Source organism: Alligator sinensis, unplaced genomic scaffold (assembly GCF_000455745.1).
Source record: "Alligator sinensis unplaced genomic scaffold, ASM45574v1 scaffold1295_1, whole genome shotgun sequence".
Classification (NCBI taxonomy): Eukaryota; Metazoa; Chordata; order Crocodylia; family Alligatoridae; genus Alligator; species Alligator sinensis.
The window spans coordinates 1935031-1950780 of NW_005841880.1; the positions used below are offsets into that span (position 1 = coordinate 1935031).

The 15750-nt window shown below is 48.0% G+C and overlaps 1 protein-coding gene across 5 annotated transcripts; it reads right to left on the minus strand.

Annotated features, from left to right (window-relative positions):
- Positions 1-210: 210 nt before the first annotated feature.
- LOC102383674 (hippocampus abundant transcript 1 protein-like) lies at positions 211-15400 on the minus strand. Of its 5 annotated transcripts, XR_003092555.1 has the most exons (14): positions 15227-15400; positions 13612-13707; positions 11528-11590; positions 10204-10331; positions 9688-9802; positions 8932-9150; positions 7653-7766; positions 7030-7101; positions 6067-6179; positions 5750-5847; positions 4856-5022; positions 4238-4771; positions 1957-2040; positions 211-992 (listed from the first exon to the last, which is right to left on the minus strand). XR_003092555.1 is itself a non-coding variant. In XM_025196436.1 (13 exons), the coding sequence occupies exons 3-13, from the start codon at positions 13618-13620 to the stop codon at positions 4562-4564; spliced, it is 1308 nt and encodes a 435-aa protein (XP_025052221.1). In that variant the 5' UTR covers positions 13621-13707; positions 14730-14881; positions 15227-15399; the 3' UTR covers positions 211-4561. The 5 variants fall into 5 exon arrangements, 2 of the variants coding, with proteins under 2 accessions (XP_025052221.1, XP_006017524.1); XR_003092556.1 differs by lacking the exon at positions 1957-2040; XR_003092554.1 differs by having other exon boundaries at positions 211-2040.
- Between the last annotated feature and the right edge of the window lie 350 nt (positions 15401-15750).

The following is a 15750-nucleotide window of genomic DNA, read 5'->3' on the forward strand; positions in this document are numbered from 1 at the left end:
GATATAGCTCTCTCCTTCAGTAGAGGAGGGGACAACTCCAGGAATCGTCATGTGTTTCTCAACCACACCTCACCCAAGGGTCAAAAATGGAGCAAAGAGCACCTGCAAAAAGTCACTTCGAGCATCACAGGCCCCAGGTTTGAGTTTTTTTAAAGAAAAAAAGGCATCTCCCAAACAGCGCGTCAACGCGATAACAGAGAACTTCACTGCAACAGGAAAGTAGCAGTTTAATAAATATCCCACGAATGGGAGAGATTAGCCAGTTCTAAACACAATCTAAAAGAAACTAAATACATTTCGTCATTAGCCGAACAGAAAAGAAAAGAAAAAGAAACACAAAAGAACAAGAGCAATAGTAAACTTGGTTAATTTAAGAATTCTTCATCAGGATACGTGGACCTTCCCCTATACAAGACCTTCCAACTGTCACCAGGAACGCTAGCGGTGCAGAGAACAGAACAAACCCAAGAACGGTTAAATGAAAATTTATCCTTCTGCAAAACTAAAAGGCAAGTGAGAACAGACTTTTTTTTTTTTTTTAAATCCAACAATATCAGTTTTTAAACTCACTTGAACTGCCTGCAATGAACACTGGAACTGTAGAAGGCCAAATAAGTGATCTTTGCCTCATATCACAGGGGGCACCAGAATGAAAATGCTCCAGCCACGGTGGAGTTTGCCACTGCTTGCCCACCTGCGATACGACGGCGTTGATCTATTGGAGATGTCAGTACGGGACAGCCAGCCAGCGCTGGGTATCACACTGCAGGTCAAGGGTGGGGGGGGTTAAAAAAAAGGCTATTTTAAAAATAGTTAGCTTTTCCATAGAAAGTAACAAAAAAATTGGCAAAAGTAGTCTAAATGTTCTGTACAGATTCTAGTCTCCACGAGAAGTGATACAGGAAATTACCGGCCTTTCAGAATAAGGGCATTCTTCATTCAGGTCCAGTAATTTTGGCTCCTCTACAGCTTGGCCCCAAATCCTTCGCGTTCTGTTGAGACAAAACGGCGGGTCGTATCCCTACCCATGAAGGCGGAAGGAGTCAGGGGACGAGGTTGGGGCAGCCTCCCCAGGTGAGTGCAAAGGTAGATCCAATTTCAAAGACTTGGAAACAATTTCCTGTCTGCTTCACTACTCGAGGGTCAGTGGGATCTCCCAGGGGATGCAAATATCCCTGCCGCTACATTGCATTCAAGTTTCCAAAGCCGTTCAGCAGCATTGTCACCGAGGCCAGATCTGCGCTAGACATTGTACCATTTGAACCCAACCGGTACAGTTGGAGCAATACAACCTCCAAAGCATGGATGCCGTTTTAGTGGTAAAAAGATTCTTTCCATTGATAGTTTCCACCCTCTCGTTAAAGGGTATAACTGTACCAACGTCACCTGTCTTACACCAGTTTAACTACATCCACACTAGGACTTTTAAAGCATAACTATTTACTTAAAAAAAAAAAAAGAAATCAGATCCTTGACCATAGAAGTTATGCTGTAAAGACCTCCGAGTCCAGACCGAGCCACAGAAATTCGTTTCTGTGCAGAACTCGTTCGTAAAGGAGAGCACCTCAAGCCGGTAGCTTGTTTTACCTATGGGGATACTGTCTTTTGGGCCCAAAACGGATGGATCCAAGTCATGCTACAAAAATTAAGAAGAAGCGTTGGGTTTTTGAGTTAGCCTCAAAGCACACTATTGCAGGAGTTTGAGAAACCCTGGAAACTCAAACATCTCATTGTGTTAAGAGGAACAATCAGTGAAACAACTGAGCGAGACGCCTTTCACCGTCCACGTGGAGCGAAGGAATAAGAAAAAGCCACAATCAGCGGCAACGGTGAAGGGAAACGGGATTAGGAAATGCCACATTTAAGGTAAGGGAATTAAATAAAGGGACAGGTTTAAAAAAAAATAAAATAAAAAAAATTAGGTCTGTTCATTCTGTGGCGATTTGGTTACTTTACCTGGCACCTCTGAGAACCTCAATGTCCACGAGGCAAGGTTTAATTTGTGTGCGTGGACGAAGGGAGGGAAAACAGCTGTCCCAACTGTAATACAAAATGGACAATCGGGGTGGGCAGCCTCGCTTTGTCGTGCTCGCAAAATGGCTTCTTCGCAACTGCACTTACCCTGGATCTACCGAGTAAGGATTTCTGGATAAGAAACGGCTTTAAGCGCTTTGATTTCCTCTACGAATGGGTATGCCGTACTATCCAGCAAGCTCTTCCTGACTCTGTTTGCCAGCCTCAAGTGGAGTTCTCCACCACTTTTGTATCCTGTCCCACAGTGCAGCCATGTGGGCAAACCCTTCCACCACTGGAGGCAGCTGGCCTGCGCTCGGGCACGTGGGCTATGTGTACAGATCTGGACAAACAACTGGCTGGCTCGGGGGCATAGGTAAATGGATACCAAGTCACTAGTTCAAGCCCAATCTAGCTACACAGCGACTCAAAGCTGTTACTAGCAGAGCGCTTTGACATGACCTATAAGACTCACTTTGTGGACCTCAGTCCGTCTTCTAGAAAACAGCTGCTGACATGACAAGAACTTGACAATAACTGGTCCCCACAAATAACCCCCAGAAAACAAACCCTCCCCCACCCCCCAAAACATCCCTAGCAGCACTCCCTCCAGGATGGGGTTGAGGTATATTGGCAGGGCAGAGGGGGAGCATGCAGCACAGGTCCCCATCCTTGGGCCCACAGTGTGGCAAGAGGATTTCAATCTCCAAGGCAAACCACTGGCACCTTTCCCTAGCTCTAAACTCACCAAAATAAGTGGGTGTTTCGAGTCCTGACGCATGGACGTTGCATCAGCACCCAGAGCTGACCCATGCTGTGCCTCCCTACTCGACTCAGCCCCGACTTCCTGTCTCTGCTCCCAGTGACCCCAGAGGCTAACTGGTATGCCCTACCTGTAGCATCCATTGCTCTTGACCTTTCTTTCCATTCAATGCTTACTACAAACCCGTGCTAAGAGCCGACTGACCCCAACCAGAATGACTGGATGGCGGACTTCTCTCCTTTCCAGAGAGCTCTACAGCATCAGACCTGTTGTAGTTTGAAGGATTCTTATGAATGAATGAATCCACAGCTCCTTTAACAACGAGTTTCCTGTTTAAATGTCCTTGGATTTAACCTTTACCCTAATCTTTACCCTATGCCTTCTCTTTCATTTTGATTTTGACCTCACTGACCGATGAGAATCGATTCCTGCCCTCTGTAATGCCCCTCTATACACTGGGAAATAGCAAGCATTCCTCGCATGCGAAACACAGGTTCCTTATTGCGTGCGCACGCGTTCCTGTACCTTTGCTTCATTCTGCTGCTGCATGACCCGAGCTCAGCTGTCATGCCTCACCAAGTGGCACTCTCTGCTAAAAGTCTAGAAATGCCACCGGATTTCAAACTACTGCGTTCCCAACCTACTGCGAGATTCATGCTGGGACCCTTCAGGTTGACCCATGATATAATGCTGATCAGAATTGCTGCACCTCATCTGACCAGTACCTTATGGAGAGCCATCATCAGTTGTAATGGCAGCAGTTTGATTTTATTAAATCAACTGCTTTAATAAAAGTGCTTAACAAGGATTTGGTCATGGCTCTCACTTCCTTGAGGGAAACATTTTCTAAATTGCCAGTTCCACGTGAGGTGGGGGGGTTTTTTTCCTTTTGAACTGCCTCAATCCCCCTCGAGAAGAGGGTACCACACGCAAGAAGCCTCTATTGTGCAAAGTCCAGCTGTAACAAAACAAGCTAATGCTTGACCATCTATCTCCTTTTAACTCACGCAACTGCCCTTTCACCTCTCAGCCTGTCCTATTTGACCTACAGGCAGCGTCACCAGCAACTATTTCCATCTTTTGTCCCTTCCTTCAGGACATTACTAAAATATTCCTTTTTCGGTCTGTTTCTCATAGGCTGGAATGGGCAAATTCATCAGATCTACCTTGACCGGAGGCTGCGTGGCCTATTCGACACACACGCACACACTGCTCTCTATTTAGTGTATTAGACCACTCTGTATCCTCAGCATGAGGCGAGTGTACAGCATTGGATTAGGCTTCCTACCCTCCTCCCATCCTGAGCCCGAAGTGGTTTAGCTGATCAAGCTGTGATGGGGCCAGTGGCTACTTCTGATTATATAAAAGGGAATGGGGCACGTAACAGAGGCATTGGTTTTACTCTGGCGGTTGGATCATTTAGTTTATATTAAAGAGCAGGGTAGAATTCTAGCTCCTCACTTATTCCACTGGCAAGTTGAATATTTGGCAGGTTACACCATGAAGTTCACTATTCACATAGGCTGGCGTTTGAAGAACTATCCCTTCGCAGGCGCAGTCCAACTTCTCCCTCCTTCATCAGCACCAGATGGTACAAGTCCTTTTTTTTTTTTTTTTTTTGCACCAGCTGGATGCATCTGGCTTGGGAGGGACGCCAGTCTCCCCTTTCAGTCGCTGCTAGTGGTGCACAGTCCGTTACCTCCTTCCCCTCCACTCTCCAACTGGTACAGTCCACCCTGGGTTTGGAGTTGAAATGTGAGTGAATCAAGTTCTTCCCTCCCACCCTCATACGCTACTGTCCTCTAGGAGAGGCTCCTTGCCATCCGATCCTCCAGCCTGCGGGCTGTGGGTGTGGGTCTGAGCCCCGTTGCTGTGTTTCTTGTGGCTGCCTGATCTCAACGCGAGGTTGTGTTCTGGGATGAACAAGGCCACTAGGAGCGACAGCAGGACAGAGCAGGCTCCAAAGAGGAAAGGGGGCCCTGGGATGATGCTACTCTGTAAGGCAAAGCAGAGAGGAATGATTAATGTTGAGCGGTGTGGAGAAGAGATGCAAAACCCGGGGTGACGCTGGGCAGGTACCTCATCGGTGGGGTTGGCCATGTTAGGCTTCGTGGCTTTTCCCAAGGTCTCCACCTCAGCCATTTCGTTCAGCTCCACGTGGAACAGGTAGAAGACAAAGCCATAGAGCGCCGGCCCCAGCCCGTTACAAAGGCCCCGAATTCCGGTAATCATCCCCTGGACCACGCCTGGGAAAACAAGGTGGGGACAGGGAAGACATCAGCCTCCACCTTTCTGAAGGGCTTCACCATGCACATAAGAGGTTCCCTAACACTTGGAAGACTGGTAAAACACGTATAAGCCAACACGTGTCTCAAGACACATCCAAGCTCCTACTTGGCTACAGCCGTCTACAAACTCATCAATAGGAAACTTGCTGCTTTCCAGAATGTGACGAACACTGCTAAACTGTACAAAGACACGCAAGACATTTAAGGGTGTCAGACTTCAGGATTCAAGGGGCAAGCTTGAGATAGGGAAATGATCCAGAAGATCCTTCCCCTCTGACCTCAAATGATTGCTCATGCGGTTTATGAAAGTTTTGCTACGACTGCCTTCCTCAACCAGCAGATATTGCTACAAGCAGGATACAGGCAGGATAACTGTATTAGCTCATACTGTCAGTCTGTCAAGTCCTGCGTTCTCTTGGTTGTACAAGTGCCTCTTTAGAGGACCTGCATTCCACATGCTAAAGGATTAACATGGATGATGGCTGTCATGAGGCCTTGAAGCCACACAGCCGTGACAGGGCATGGCAAGACAATCACCACAGTTTAAAGGGTTAAAGATAGATTTATACCACTTGGAGTGGCAATAGCATTTCCACCCCACACAAGGTGTAGAATTGGGAGGTTTGTTTGGACAGGCGTGGGACAGGTGGTCCAAACCCTTAGACAAGCACAACGGGCCACTCACCCTGCTGGTCAGGGTCTGCGTTTCTGGACACCATGGCACTAATGGCTGGAAACGTGATACTGGACATTGCAGCCACCGCTCCTGCAGCCCACATCATCCTAGAGGGAAGAACGGTCAAAAGATCAACTGGAGCGGAGGAGGGCCCCCATACACAGAACAATACGAGCCAAGGCAAAAGGAGCAGGCGTGCATCTCCCCCTGGCGGCTAAAGGGAGAGCACCTCACAGAACTGCACAGGGCACAGAACTGCCTTGGGAGGGGACGGACCAGAAGCATAGCAACATGCAGTTTGTCAGACAGTGTCGATCAACTCTTACCAAGGCTGCGATCCAAAGCCGTACCAGGCAAGCTGCAGGATCTGGAAGCCTAATCCCAAGAGGATGGTATTCTTGTTTCCTATTGACCGCATGAGAATCCCCAACACAACTGTCTGAAGAGAGAAAATGAAATGCTATCATCTTCCTTGGTTTAACATACTTGGAAGTGAATGGGATAGAAAGCAAAGAGACTGTGCACTGCAGGCTGTGCTGTCAGGCCCTTGGGTTGTTCTGCAGCCTACAAGGTGTGCTTGTATAAGGGATCATAAGGCTAAGAGGTGTGCCTGGCAGAAAAACTCCTCCTTCACTCCTGGCTAGGTTTCATACGATGAAGGGATTATCATCATTAGATGGAGACACCTGCAGAGGCCCATCTAATGCAGTCCCTGTGCCCCCAGCAAGTGTAGGTGTTCTCTATAGGCTACTCTCTTTTTCCAAGTCTAACCTAAAATGTAAGTGTTCTCAGAAGCAAGGTTTTCACTTCTTCCTCTGGCAAGTGTTTTTAAAGGCAATACATCTGACTGCTGAGAAGCTTCTCTTTAATTCACTCCATTACTTTCAGTTACAAGCCTTGTATCACTTGAAAGTTCATCCCCCTTCAGAGAGGGCACTACTGCTACCCTGCTTGGTCCTTCTATCTCAACTGAAGGCTTGAAAGGCAAGACTGCCACTCCAGTTAGTATTATATGAATAAAATGGATGCTCCTGAGTTGCCAGAGAGGTTACAGAGTCTTCCAGAGCACTCTACAGCTACTCAAGGGCAAAGCTGAACGAACGACAGCTCTTTAGTGATGAGCTCAAACAACCAGTACTTTCTACCTCATCCATCACAGAAGATAGAAATACATTATGGATCTGCGCACATGACTAACGCTGCGTGCGTGTGCGGCCACTGGGATTCATTTCATAACCAGGATGTTTGTGAGCGTAGTTTCCCAAAGACTGCAGAATACTGGTTCTCACCTGAGCCAATATAGAGAGGATTCCCACTACCCCGATGAAGGCTGCTACAGTCTCGGAGGAAAATCCAATGACCTGCAAAGGCATCAGAAAGGAACGCTATTCCAGGCATAGGACTTTGCATATACAAGCCAGTGTTAGTGCTTATTGACTACATATCACATAAAGTGGACATCAAACAACCACACCGTCTGCAAACTTGTGGCGAAGTGACCATTACAACAATAAAATGGAAGATGTTCCTATTGACTACAGATAACTAAGTAAATGGAACACCCTAAAATGCCTGAAGGTAACAGGACAGAGAGGGCAGCTAGTGGCCATCCAGGGAAGGGTTGCACAGATAATGCAGGACCCATGTAAATGTTAGGTTTCTAGGAGAGGGAGAAGGTCACTGGTTCTCTCTCTTGCACCGCTGTTGGTGTTACTGCCACATAGCATCTCCTCAAACCAGAACTGCTGGTGTGCAGTCAAGGTGAAAGTCCCTCCAATAAACTGGAGGTTGTGGGGAAGAAGCTGCCCCAGAGACCGCAGACAGTAAGGAAATACGGACATGCACGAGATTATAAACTGAGGCTCAGCCTTCAGGCCCTGTACGTTTCAATAGCCTAACCCCGATGACTGACCTGTCGCAGGTACAGGAAGAAGCTGGAGTACTGGCCGGCTTCAGGAAGGTAGGAGAGGAAAACGGTGATGCATATGAGAAGCACCGTGGAGTCTTGGCCCACTTTGCGGAGTGACTAGTGAAAGGGACAAAGCAAACAGCATATTAGCCCTCTCTGATCCGAGCCCAAATGCATCTCCAGCAAGGAAAAAGCAGACGGCATTCATTATTTGTTATGTGGAGCACCCTGCGGAGCTCATTCCGAAACAGGATTTCAGGATATTAGATACGTCTGTGTGTCAGTCAGCCCAGCAAACAGCTCCCGCTTCACACCCCTCACACCCTGCAAGTGTGGGAGCTTTATTCAGTTAACAAACCATCAAGAGAATCCAGCTGGATGTCTGCAACTCTGGCTCTCCTCAGAACATAAACAGAGCAGCGATTCCATCTTGATGCTACGAAGATCAGTGAAGCTAACCCCTCCCCGACTGCATACAACGGTGCCTTCTCTATCCCAGGTGAATACTGAGAAATCGTTCCTAAGTCACTCTTAATTAAGTGCCCTTCATGGCCCCTCACTTCACCCATGCTTGGTAGAACTGCTTTTTCTTAAAGAAAATACAGTGGCTGCCAAGCTCAGAGAAACACAGCTTGCCAGATCCTAGCACCTCTCTATAGTGTCTGTTAATTACAAGGCAGCAGACGACACCTGATGGTTCAGAGGAAGGCGTGAAGACTGCCATAATGGGCCGGATGGCTGCAGAATATTGCACGTGGATGAGGTGGGTGAGAAAGGCCGGGACCATCGCAGATAGGCAGCTCCCACCTTGAAGTAGGAGACTCGTTACCCTCTGACACCTCAGTCAGTGCCATCAGAAGTGTTAGCAAATAAAATGCTCCCTTGAGATGCAACTGAGCCAGGCTCCACACCTCTTCTGGGACCTAAGCAGGTCTCCCCCATGGAAAGAGCAGCACTAACCTGATATGTCTCTTGTGTAAGACAGTGCAATCATGAAGCAACAGGCCTTGAATTCACACAACAACATGTTTCTACCACGAGAAACTTGCTTCAGGCAGATTGGAGCTGTTTTTAAGACACTGTTGCTGTATAAACTCAGAAGCCAGCTCTGGAAAGCTGCCAGTCATCAACATCCAGGCACTGCTCCCCTGAGAGGGGCTGACTTCACATCCCTCATCTCATAAAACATACTTTCATCCTCGTCCGCCTCTCAGAAGAGGGGACTTGGGTGAATATAGAAGTGGAGCTGCACAGAAAGATAAGCAGCAGTGAAAGTACTTACGGCAAATGGATCGGCCTGTTCCCAAGAGATAGGGGCTCCCCAGGATACAGGGCGCATTTCTTCGGGCAGCGACTCTGGGACTGCCAGCAGAATGAAACCGATATCCAGCAAAGCAACACCTGAAGCCAGCACCACCACCAGCGTGTCACTGTAGGCACGGGACAGATATGCACCAATTGCTGGACTTGTGACCAGGCTGGCGGCAAAAGTGGCTGAAACCTGAAGCATGACACAAAAGTTATTGCTGCCTCCTCTGGTCCAAACCTCTTCCCCCGTATAGCCTATGGGCAGCACCTCCATCTACTCTGGAAGTGATACTTCATAAGGACACAGGCTTCTGTATATAGCTTGCCCCCTTGGTATGGTTCTAGGCAATGGGGAACAAAAGGCATCTCTGCCAGTGCCTTTAAGACATTTGCACTAATCCTGTAAAACCCACAAGAGCAGAGAAGCCAGCACTTCTGGCTGCAGGGAAACAAGTCAATGAGCTCCTTACACTGCGCTACTTATAGCACAGCCTGGAATAAAAGACCAAAGGACAACGCAGCTGGTCTTTGTATTTCACAGCAACAAGTGCCGGGGTTGATTTCTGAGGCAGTAATGGAAGAGACAACAAACTGCTTTGTGAGAGATGCAGAAATTCTGGGGAAAATACCCATGGAAAAGCCAGAAGACCTCCCCCCCTCCCCCGCCTTAGCTTTTCAGCAATTCTTTAACATCCCTCTTCACGGGGAAACCAATAATGCAAGTCCTCACCAAACCATAAGCCGTGCTCCGTTCATGCTCCTGAGTGATATCAGCAACATAGGCAAAAATCACAGAGAAGGTGACAGCAAAGACTCCAGACATGGAAATGACAGCAAAATACCACCTGGAAGAGATAGTTCCAGGACAGAATTAAAGGATGCCACACAACACACACACTATTCTAAGGCTGCTGGGCTTCAGTTTTGTGCCCTGCAACAATTTATGGCTTGAAAGACCACATGAGATGGGGACTACTGCTCAATAATGAGTTAGTTCTCATTAGGGGAGCAAGACTCTAGAAGGCACTTTTCCCTCTGACTAGTAATGAATCCAGTGGTGAAGCTGAGTAATGAGAAAGCTCTGGATTAAGAAAAGGCTCCATCATCTCCAGGGGCTTTCTATGAATGATATGAATCTTTGCAAGTCTCATCCATTGATGGCACCTCCCACTCTGCCATCTCCAATGCCCTCTTCTGACACTCAGCTCTGTATGAGCACTGTCCATTAGGAAAAGAAGAGACTCACCAGGGACTGATCTTCATGAGAGGGATTGGTGCACATGTGAAGAAGACAGTGAGGAGAAGAAAGGACTTCCTGCCCCAGACATCAGAGAGGGCACCGATCAGTGGGGCACTTAGAAAAGACAGCAGACCCTAGGAGAAGACAGACAAATTCACACTGACTGAAATCCCAAACCCTCCAGCTGTCAGGAGGAAAGCAAGAGTTGAATGTCACCAGTACAGATGCCAGGAGGCTGCAATCCATTCAGCCTATTTTCTAGAAGGCAAACCATGACAGTTCATTAGGCAGCTTAAGCCTTTATACTGGAAAAGCAATCAACTTGGCACTGCTCAATGCTCAGAAATTCTCTCCCCTTTCCCTGCAAGTGCACAGCTTGCAGCTGTGGCCTTCCCACGAGCTTTTGGGCACCAGGGAGTTGTCACTGCCACGATGCCTGAAGATGCTGGCACATCTCCAGAACATCAGTGTCTGCTGAAGTTTGGGGAAAGTTCTGACTTTTCTAGACAGAAATCTGATGTTTCTGAACAGAGGCCCAGGTCATTCAGCCCCTATGAGTTCTCCAGCCTGGGTCTTACAGACTCTCAACAGACTCCCTTGGCTATACAAGAGATTATCTGAACTGCTCCATTTCAGGATTGAAAAAGCGCTTTCCCCACAATAGCTCTCTTCCGCTCTCTTTATTGCAGCCTCCCTGTCAAATCCAAGGCATAAGTCACTATGCTAGTCTGTCACATTACCAAGCAAATCAGAAAGTTTGTTTCATTGCTTGCTGGAACCTGGCACTCCCCTCCTGATGCTGAACTTTAAAAAAAAAAAAAAAAATCACTTCTCCAGTTGCTACACTGCTCTGCAATCCCTATTTTCTGTTGTGAGAAGGTAGGATTTCTAAATCATGGTTGTTTTTAAATGGCATTACTTCAGCAGCCATGATTTCTAACATTCCAGGACCACATCACTAGGCTGCTCTCAAACTGGTCTGCTGTGTTTTTAGCTCAGCTCAGAAAGCCTTGAGGCCTGTGCTACCTCACCAGATTTCTAGGCTAGAGGGGACGAGGCCACCCATGTGGGAAAGCATGCAATTCAGTGTTCACATCCTTTCAATTCTGCACTTTCTTGCTCAGCTTACCAATAAGGTAGCTCAGCTACCTTATACTGGGCTGAACCGAACATTGGGTCCATAGATTGGGCTGAACGACCAAATACATGCCAACTCTACTTACGATTGACCCTGTACTGTCTGGAATGAAGCCCAGATGACAAGCCAGTCTAGCCTGCTGCATATGCTTCCATTCCACCAATTCCTTAATATGGGTGGAACATTTCTTACCTTGACTCCATGGATCAAGCCATTCATCAAGAACGTGTGTTGAGGAAAAGTCTGGTGCAACACCTAGGGAGACAAAGCAACAGCTTTTCCAGACCCTGCTGTTAGCAAGAGGACAGCAGGACTGCAGGAGACACAGCTGCAGTCCGTGGTCCCACACAGCAGTGACACCCCACGCTCCTGCCACAAACACTGCACGGATCACCAGTTACAAGGGGTCCCGTTACTTCCACACCAGTATCACGGATAGGATGCGTTTCAATAGGGACAAGTGCAGGGTGCTGCACTTGGGCAGTAGTAACCAGCAGCACACTTATAAGATGGGAAACTCCCTTCTTGAGAGCATGGAGGCAGAAAGGGATCTTGGAGTCATCACTGACTCCAAGATGAACATGGGCCGCCAATGCGAGGTCACGGTTGGCAGGGCTAACCGGACCCTATCGTGCATCCACAGGTGCATCTCAAGTAGGGCCAAGGAGGTGATCCTCCCCCTCTATGCAACACTGGTCAGGCCACAGCTGGAGTACTGTGTCCAGTTCTGGGCACCCCATTTCAAGAGGGATGTGGACAACATGGAGAGGGTCCAGAGGAGGGCCACCCGCATGATCCGGGGACAGCAGGGCAGACCCTACAATGAGAGGCTACAGGACCTGAACCTGTTCAGCCTTCACAAGAGAAGGCTGAGGGGGGACCTTGTGACCATCTATAAACTCACTAGGGGGGACCAGAAGGGTTTGGGGGAGACCCTGTTTCCCCTAGTGCCCCCCGGGATAACAAGCAATAACGGCCATAAGTTGTTAGAGAGTAGGTTTAGATTAGACAGCCGTACGAACTACTTCACAGTTAGGGCGGCTAGGATCTGGAACCAACTTCCAAGGGAAGTGGTGCTGGCTCCTACCCTGGGGGGCTTTAAGAAGCGGCTCCCAGCCCACCCGGCTGGGGTCACTTGTGCCCAGTTTCCCTCCTGCCCAGGCAGGGGGTTGGACCTGAAGATCTACAAGGTCCCTTCTGACCCGACTTCTATGACTTTGAGAGGGCTGTGGGAGGGGTTGGGGCATATTTTGTCTGACACTTTATGGTGGTTCTGTACAAACTTTTTCCATCCTTCAGTTTTATTTTTCTTGGCCTAATTGGTGTTCTCTGCTCCTCTTCCTCCTTCAGTGCCCCTCATGTAATTGCCTTACATTTTACACTATTAAATGAACATAAGGGCCTTTGTGTGAACAACAAACCTTGCTTTGTAAGGCAGTTACCTAGATATCAGAGATCAGCTCAGAGATATCTATGGTACATTAAACTCCAATGTGAACTGGCATAACAATTCCTACCAACGAGCTCCGAAAGCTGAGAATTCCTCTTGAAGCTGCCAACGTGGAAGTTTCCAGTCACTTAGCACTCATTTGAGACAACTATCAGAGATGAGATTTCTAGTTCTTTTGATAAAGCTATCCTTTTGTTTTCTGTTTTGCTGTGGAGCAGCCTTTCTTGCTGGTCTTAGTCAGAGCAGTCTGTCACTTCCAAATGAATTGTTGGCAAAATCTCATTAGATCAGCAAGGCTGGGCAGCCTCCTGACGCCATGGAAGTGGGATTTTAGTGGGAGGTAAATCTCAGTGCTAAACCTGTGCCCAGGCATAACTCAAATGGTGTAGGGTCTAGGTAGTTGTAAAACACAGGCCGTGTTAATTTTCATTCATTGTCTAGCTGTTACAGCAAGTTCTCCCCAAAACAGGGGGGGTTACACAAGATGTTGTGACCCTTCCAGTCTGAGATAGGTTTCGGCTTCCCTAAATCCAGCCAAGCCATTTCAAATGAAGCGAGCAAGCGGCACTCCTCTGCATTTTTAAACTGCCAGGTTCCATTCAAGAACCGTATGTGGCAACTCCCACACATACAGTGCTCTTCAGAACGAGACGCTCTACAGATAGGTTACAGCATCCCAGGCTTTGACTCCTGTGTTTCAAAGCAAAGTGGCACCCACCCAAAGCCCTCCCAACCTCAGTGTTGCAAGGCAAGGCCTAGCCGCTGCGCAAGGAGGTACAGAGCCACACTGACGGGCAAGAGGCAGTCGCCACAAGCAGTTACTCACCGTTAACATAGGAGTGGTCAGCAACCCCCAGGCAAAGAACTCGAGGAAAATCACCACAACCGCATGGTAGACGCTGGGCTCTCCGATCCCCTGGCGCTGAGGAAGAAATGTTACATTGAAACACTGCTCCAAGACACAAATTTATCCCACTGTAGGGGCAGATACTCAAGGGCCTTTGAAAACCTTCCCATTAGTTCCTGGGGGGGCTTCGAAGAGGGGTAATATTGAAGTCCACTGCAAGCTGAGAAAGCAAATAATACTGACACACGACTCGGACACAGCTTAGTCAGAAAAGGTATTTCCTCAAAGCACTAGCCCTCACCTACTGGCCCATGAGGGTTTCTTTGCTGTGCAGAATGTACCTGGCAAGGTCACATGCCGGTGGAGAACGTCCGCCACAAGAGAGCACAGAAAAGCACACAAGTTGGAACTCACCTGCGTCAGAGAATTGCACTGATCAAACACCCAGAGAACAGCACATTTTTCACCGGTGGAGAAACTCTGAGTGCAAGTGGGCAAGCAGACGGGGCAAAAAGGGCAGAGAGCTCCGATACATCATAAAGCACATCTCCCAAAATATCTGCGTCTCAAGAGACGGAGATAGAAATTCCACTGATTTGCATGGAAACCGAATATCAAGTCTCCTAAATTGGCTGCACAAACTTCAGCCTGTGTGCGCAGGCTCTCTTAACTAGACAGAGGGACTACTTTCCTTTTAATATACTCAGGCTGTAGTATGCAAGGCACACTGGATTTTAACAGCCTGCAGCGTGAGAGAAGTCTAGTTCTGGGGAAGCTATGGATTCGCCAGAAATAAAGTAAGATAAGGCAAGAAAAGACAGTCCATTCCGAGACCTCATCTGCCTTCACAGTTTCTACTGAGATGCTTCCCTTAAAAAAAAGCCTGCAAGTCTGATTTAAAGACAAATCAACAGCTTTAAAACGGAAGGCACCCCAAGGGAAATACTGTCATTAAACAAAGCTATTTTTATTCCATGCAAACAGGACAAATCCTCTCTGTTTCTATAAAAAAAATATGAAGGTAGTGCTAAGCCAGTGATTCAAGACAAAAGAAAAAGAAAAAAAAAGACAAGTTTCATTATCGTTTCCTCACTAACCTGTCCTGATAGGAGGTGGGGGTGGTACACACTTCACCCCCAGAGTAATCCAGTCCTTCCCATCACATCTCCTGTGACATCCTTTCAACCACTGCTCTACACTTTGCATATTCCATCGCTTGTATAACAAAATACCTCTGTTCTGCCAATTCCTACTAGGAAAAAAAAAAAAAAAGACGTGCTACCTAACCACGCAAGCACAGCTTATCAATCTTGAGCAACAGGCAAAACCCTTCTGACAGCATGAAGGATTCATGCAGCCCGGATCACAACAGAATCAGCAGTCAGATCTCCTGTCAAGACCTGTCCATAGCTCAGCCTGAACCCTGCAAACCATTAGCAGGGCAGAGAAAATGGACAAGAGTCAACCATTTCTCACAAGGCTGTTGTTACACACCATGTTTTCCTGGCTAGCTCGGATAGAGACCGTGTCTTAGAAACACGCTAATGTAGCGAAGTGTGACCAAACACACCACAAGCTCTCCAGGGACACTGACCTTGGGGCTTTCAGTACCAAGCATGCGAGCTTCAAATGGCTGAAGCAAAACAGCACGTTCGTTAGCTCGAAGCAGAAGGTTGTCAGAGTCACCGAGGCCGGTCACTAGGCTGCACAATCGTGTTTCTTGGCACAGGCAGCCTCTGTGGGGCACGCAGCAGACTGAGGAGGGGACAGGCAGCACATCATTAGGTAGGGCAGGAAAAGTGCAGATCGGGTAAGGGAAGGGAAGGGAACTGAAGTGACAGTAGGGGAGCATACGGGGCTAATTTGTGGCACACCAGCCGATACGTTTGGACACCGCTGCGCTAGTCTATTCCATTCATCTGACAACAGCAATAACCAGCTCCTTGGTTAAATATGGCTCACAAACATGGTTTGCAACTGTGCTAAGCCTGGACAAAAGCATTTTAGAGCTATGCCAGGCATTCAGAACACGTCAAACGTTGCTACGAAGCCGTTCACAGAGAGCACCTCACACAAACAGTACCCTGGGACAGAGGGTGAGCAGCTCTGCACCGACTC

Excerpts from the sequence above, each read along its gene's own strand:
- LOC102383674 (XM_006017462.3), bottom strand. The coding sequence starts at position 15,250 with ATGCTTGGTACTGAAAGCCCCAAG. Across the intron at positions 7,102-7,652 it reads TCTTCCTGTACCTGCGACAG|GTCATTGGATTTTCCTCCGA; the intron begins GTCAGTCATCGG and ends ATGCCTTTGCAG. Across the intron at positions 5,848-6,066 it reads GGCTTTGGATCGCAGCCTTG|GATGATGTGGGCTGCAGGAG; the intron begins GTAAGAGTTGAT and ends TCTTCCCTCTAG.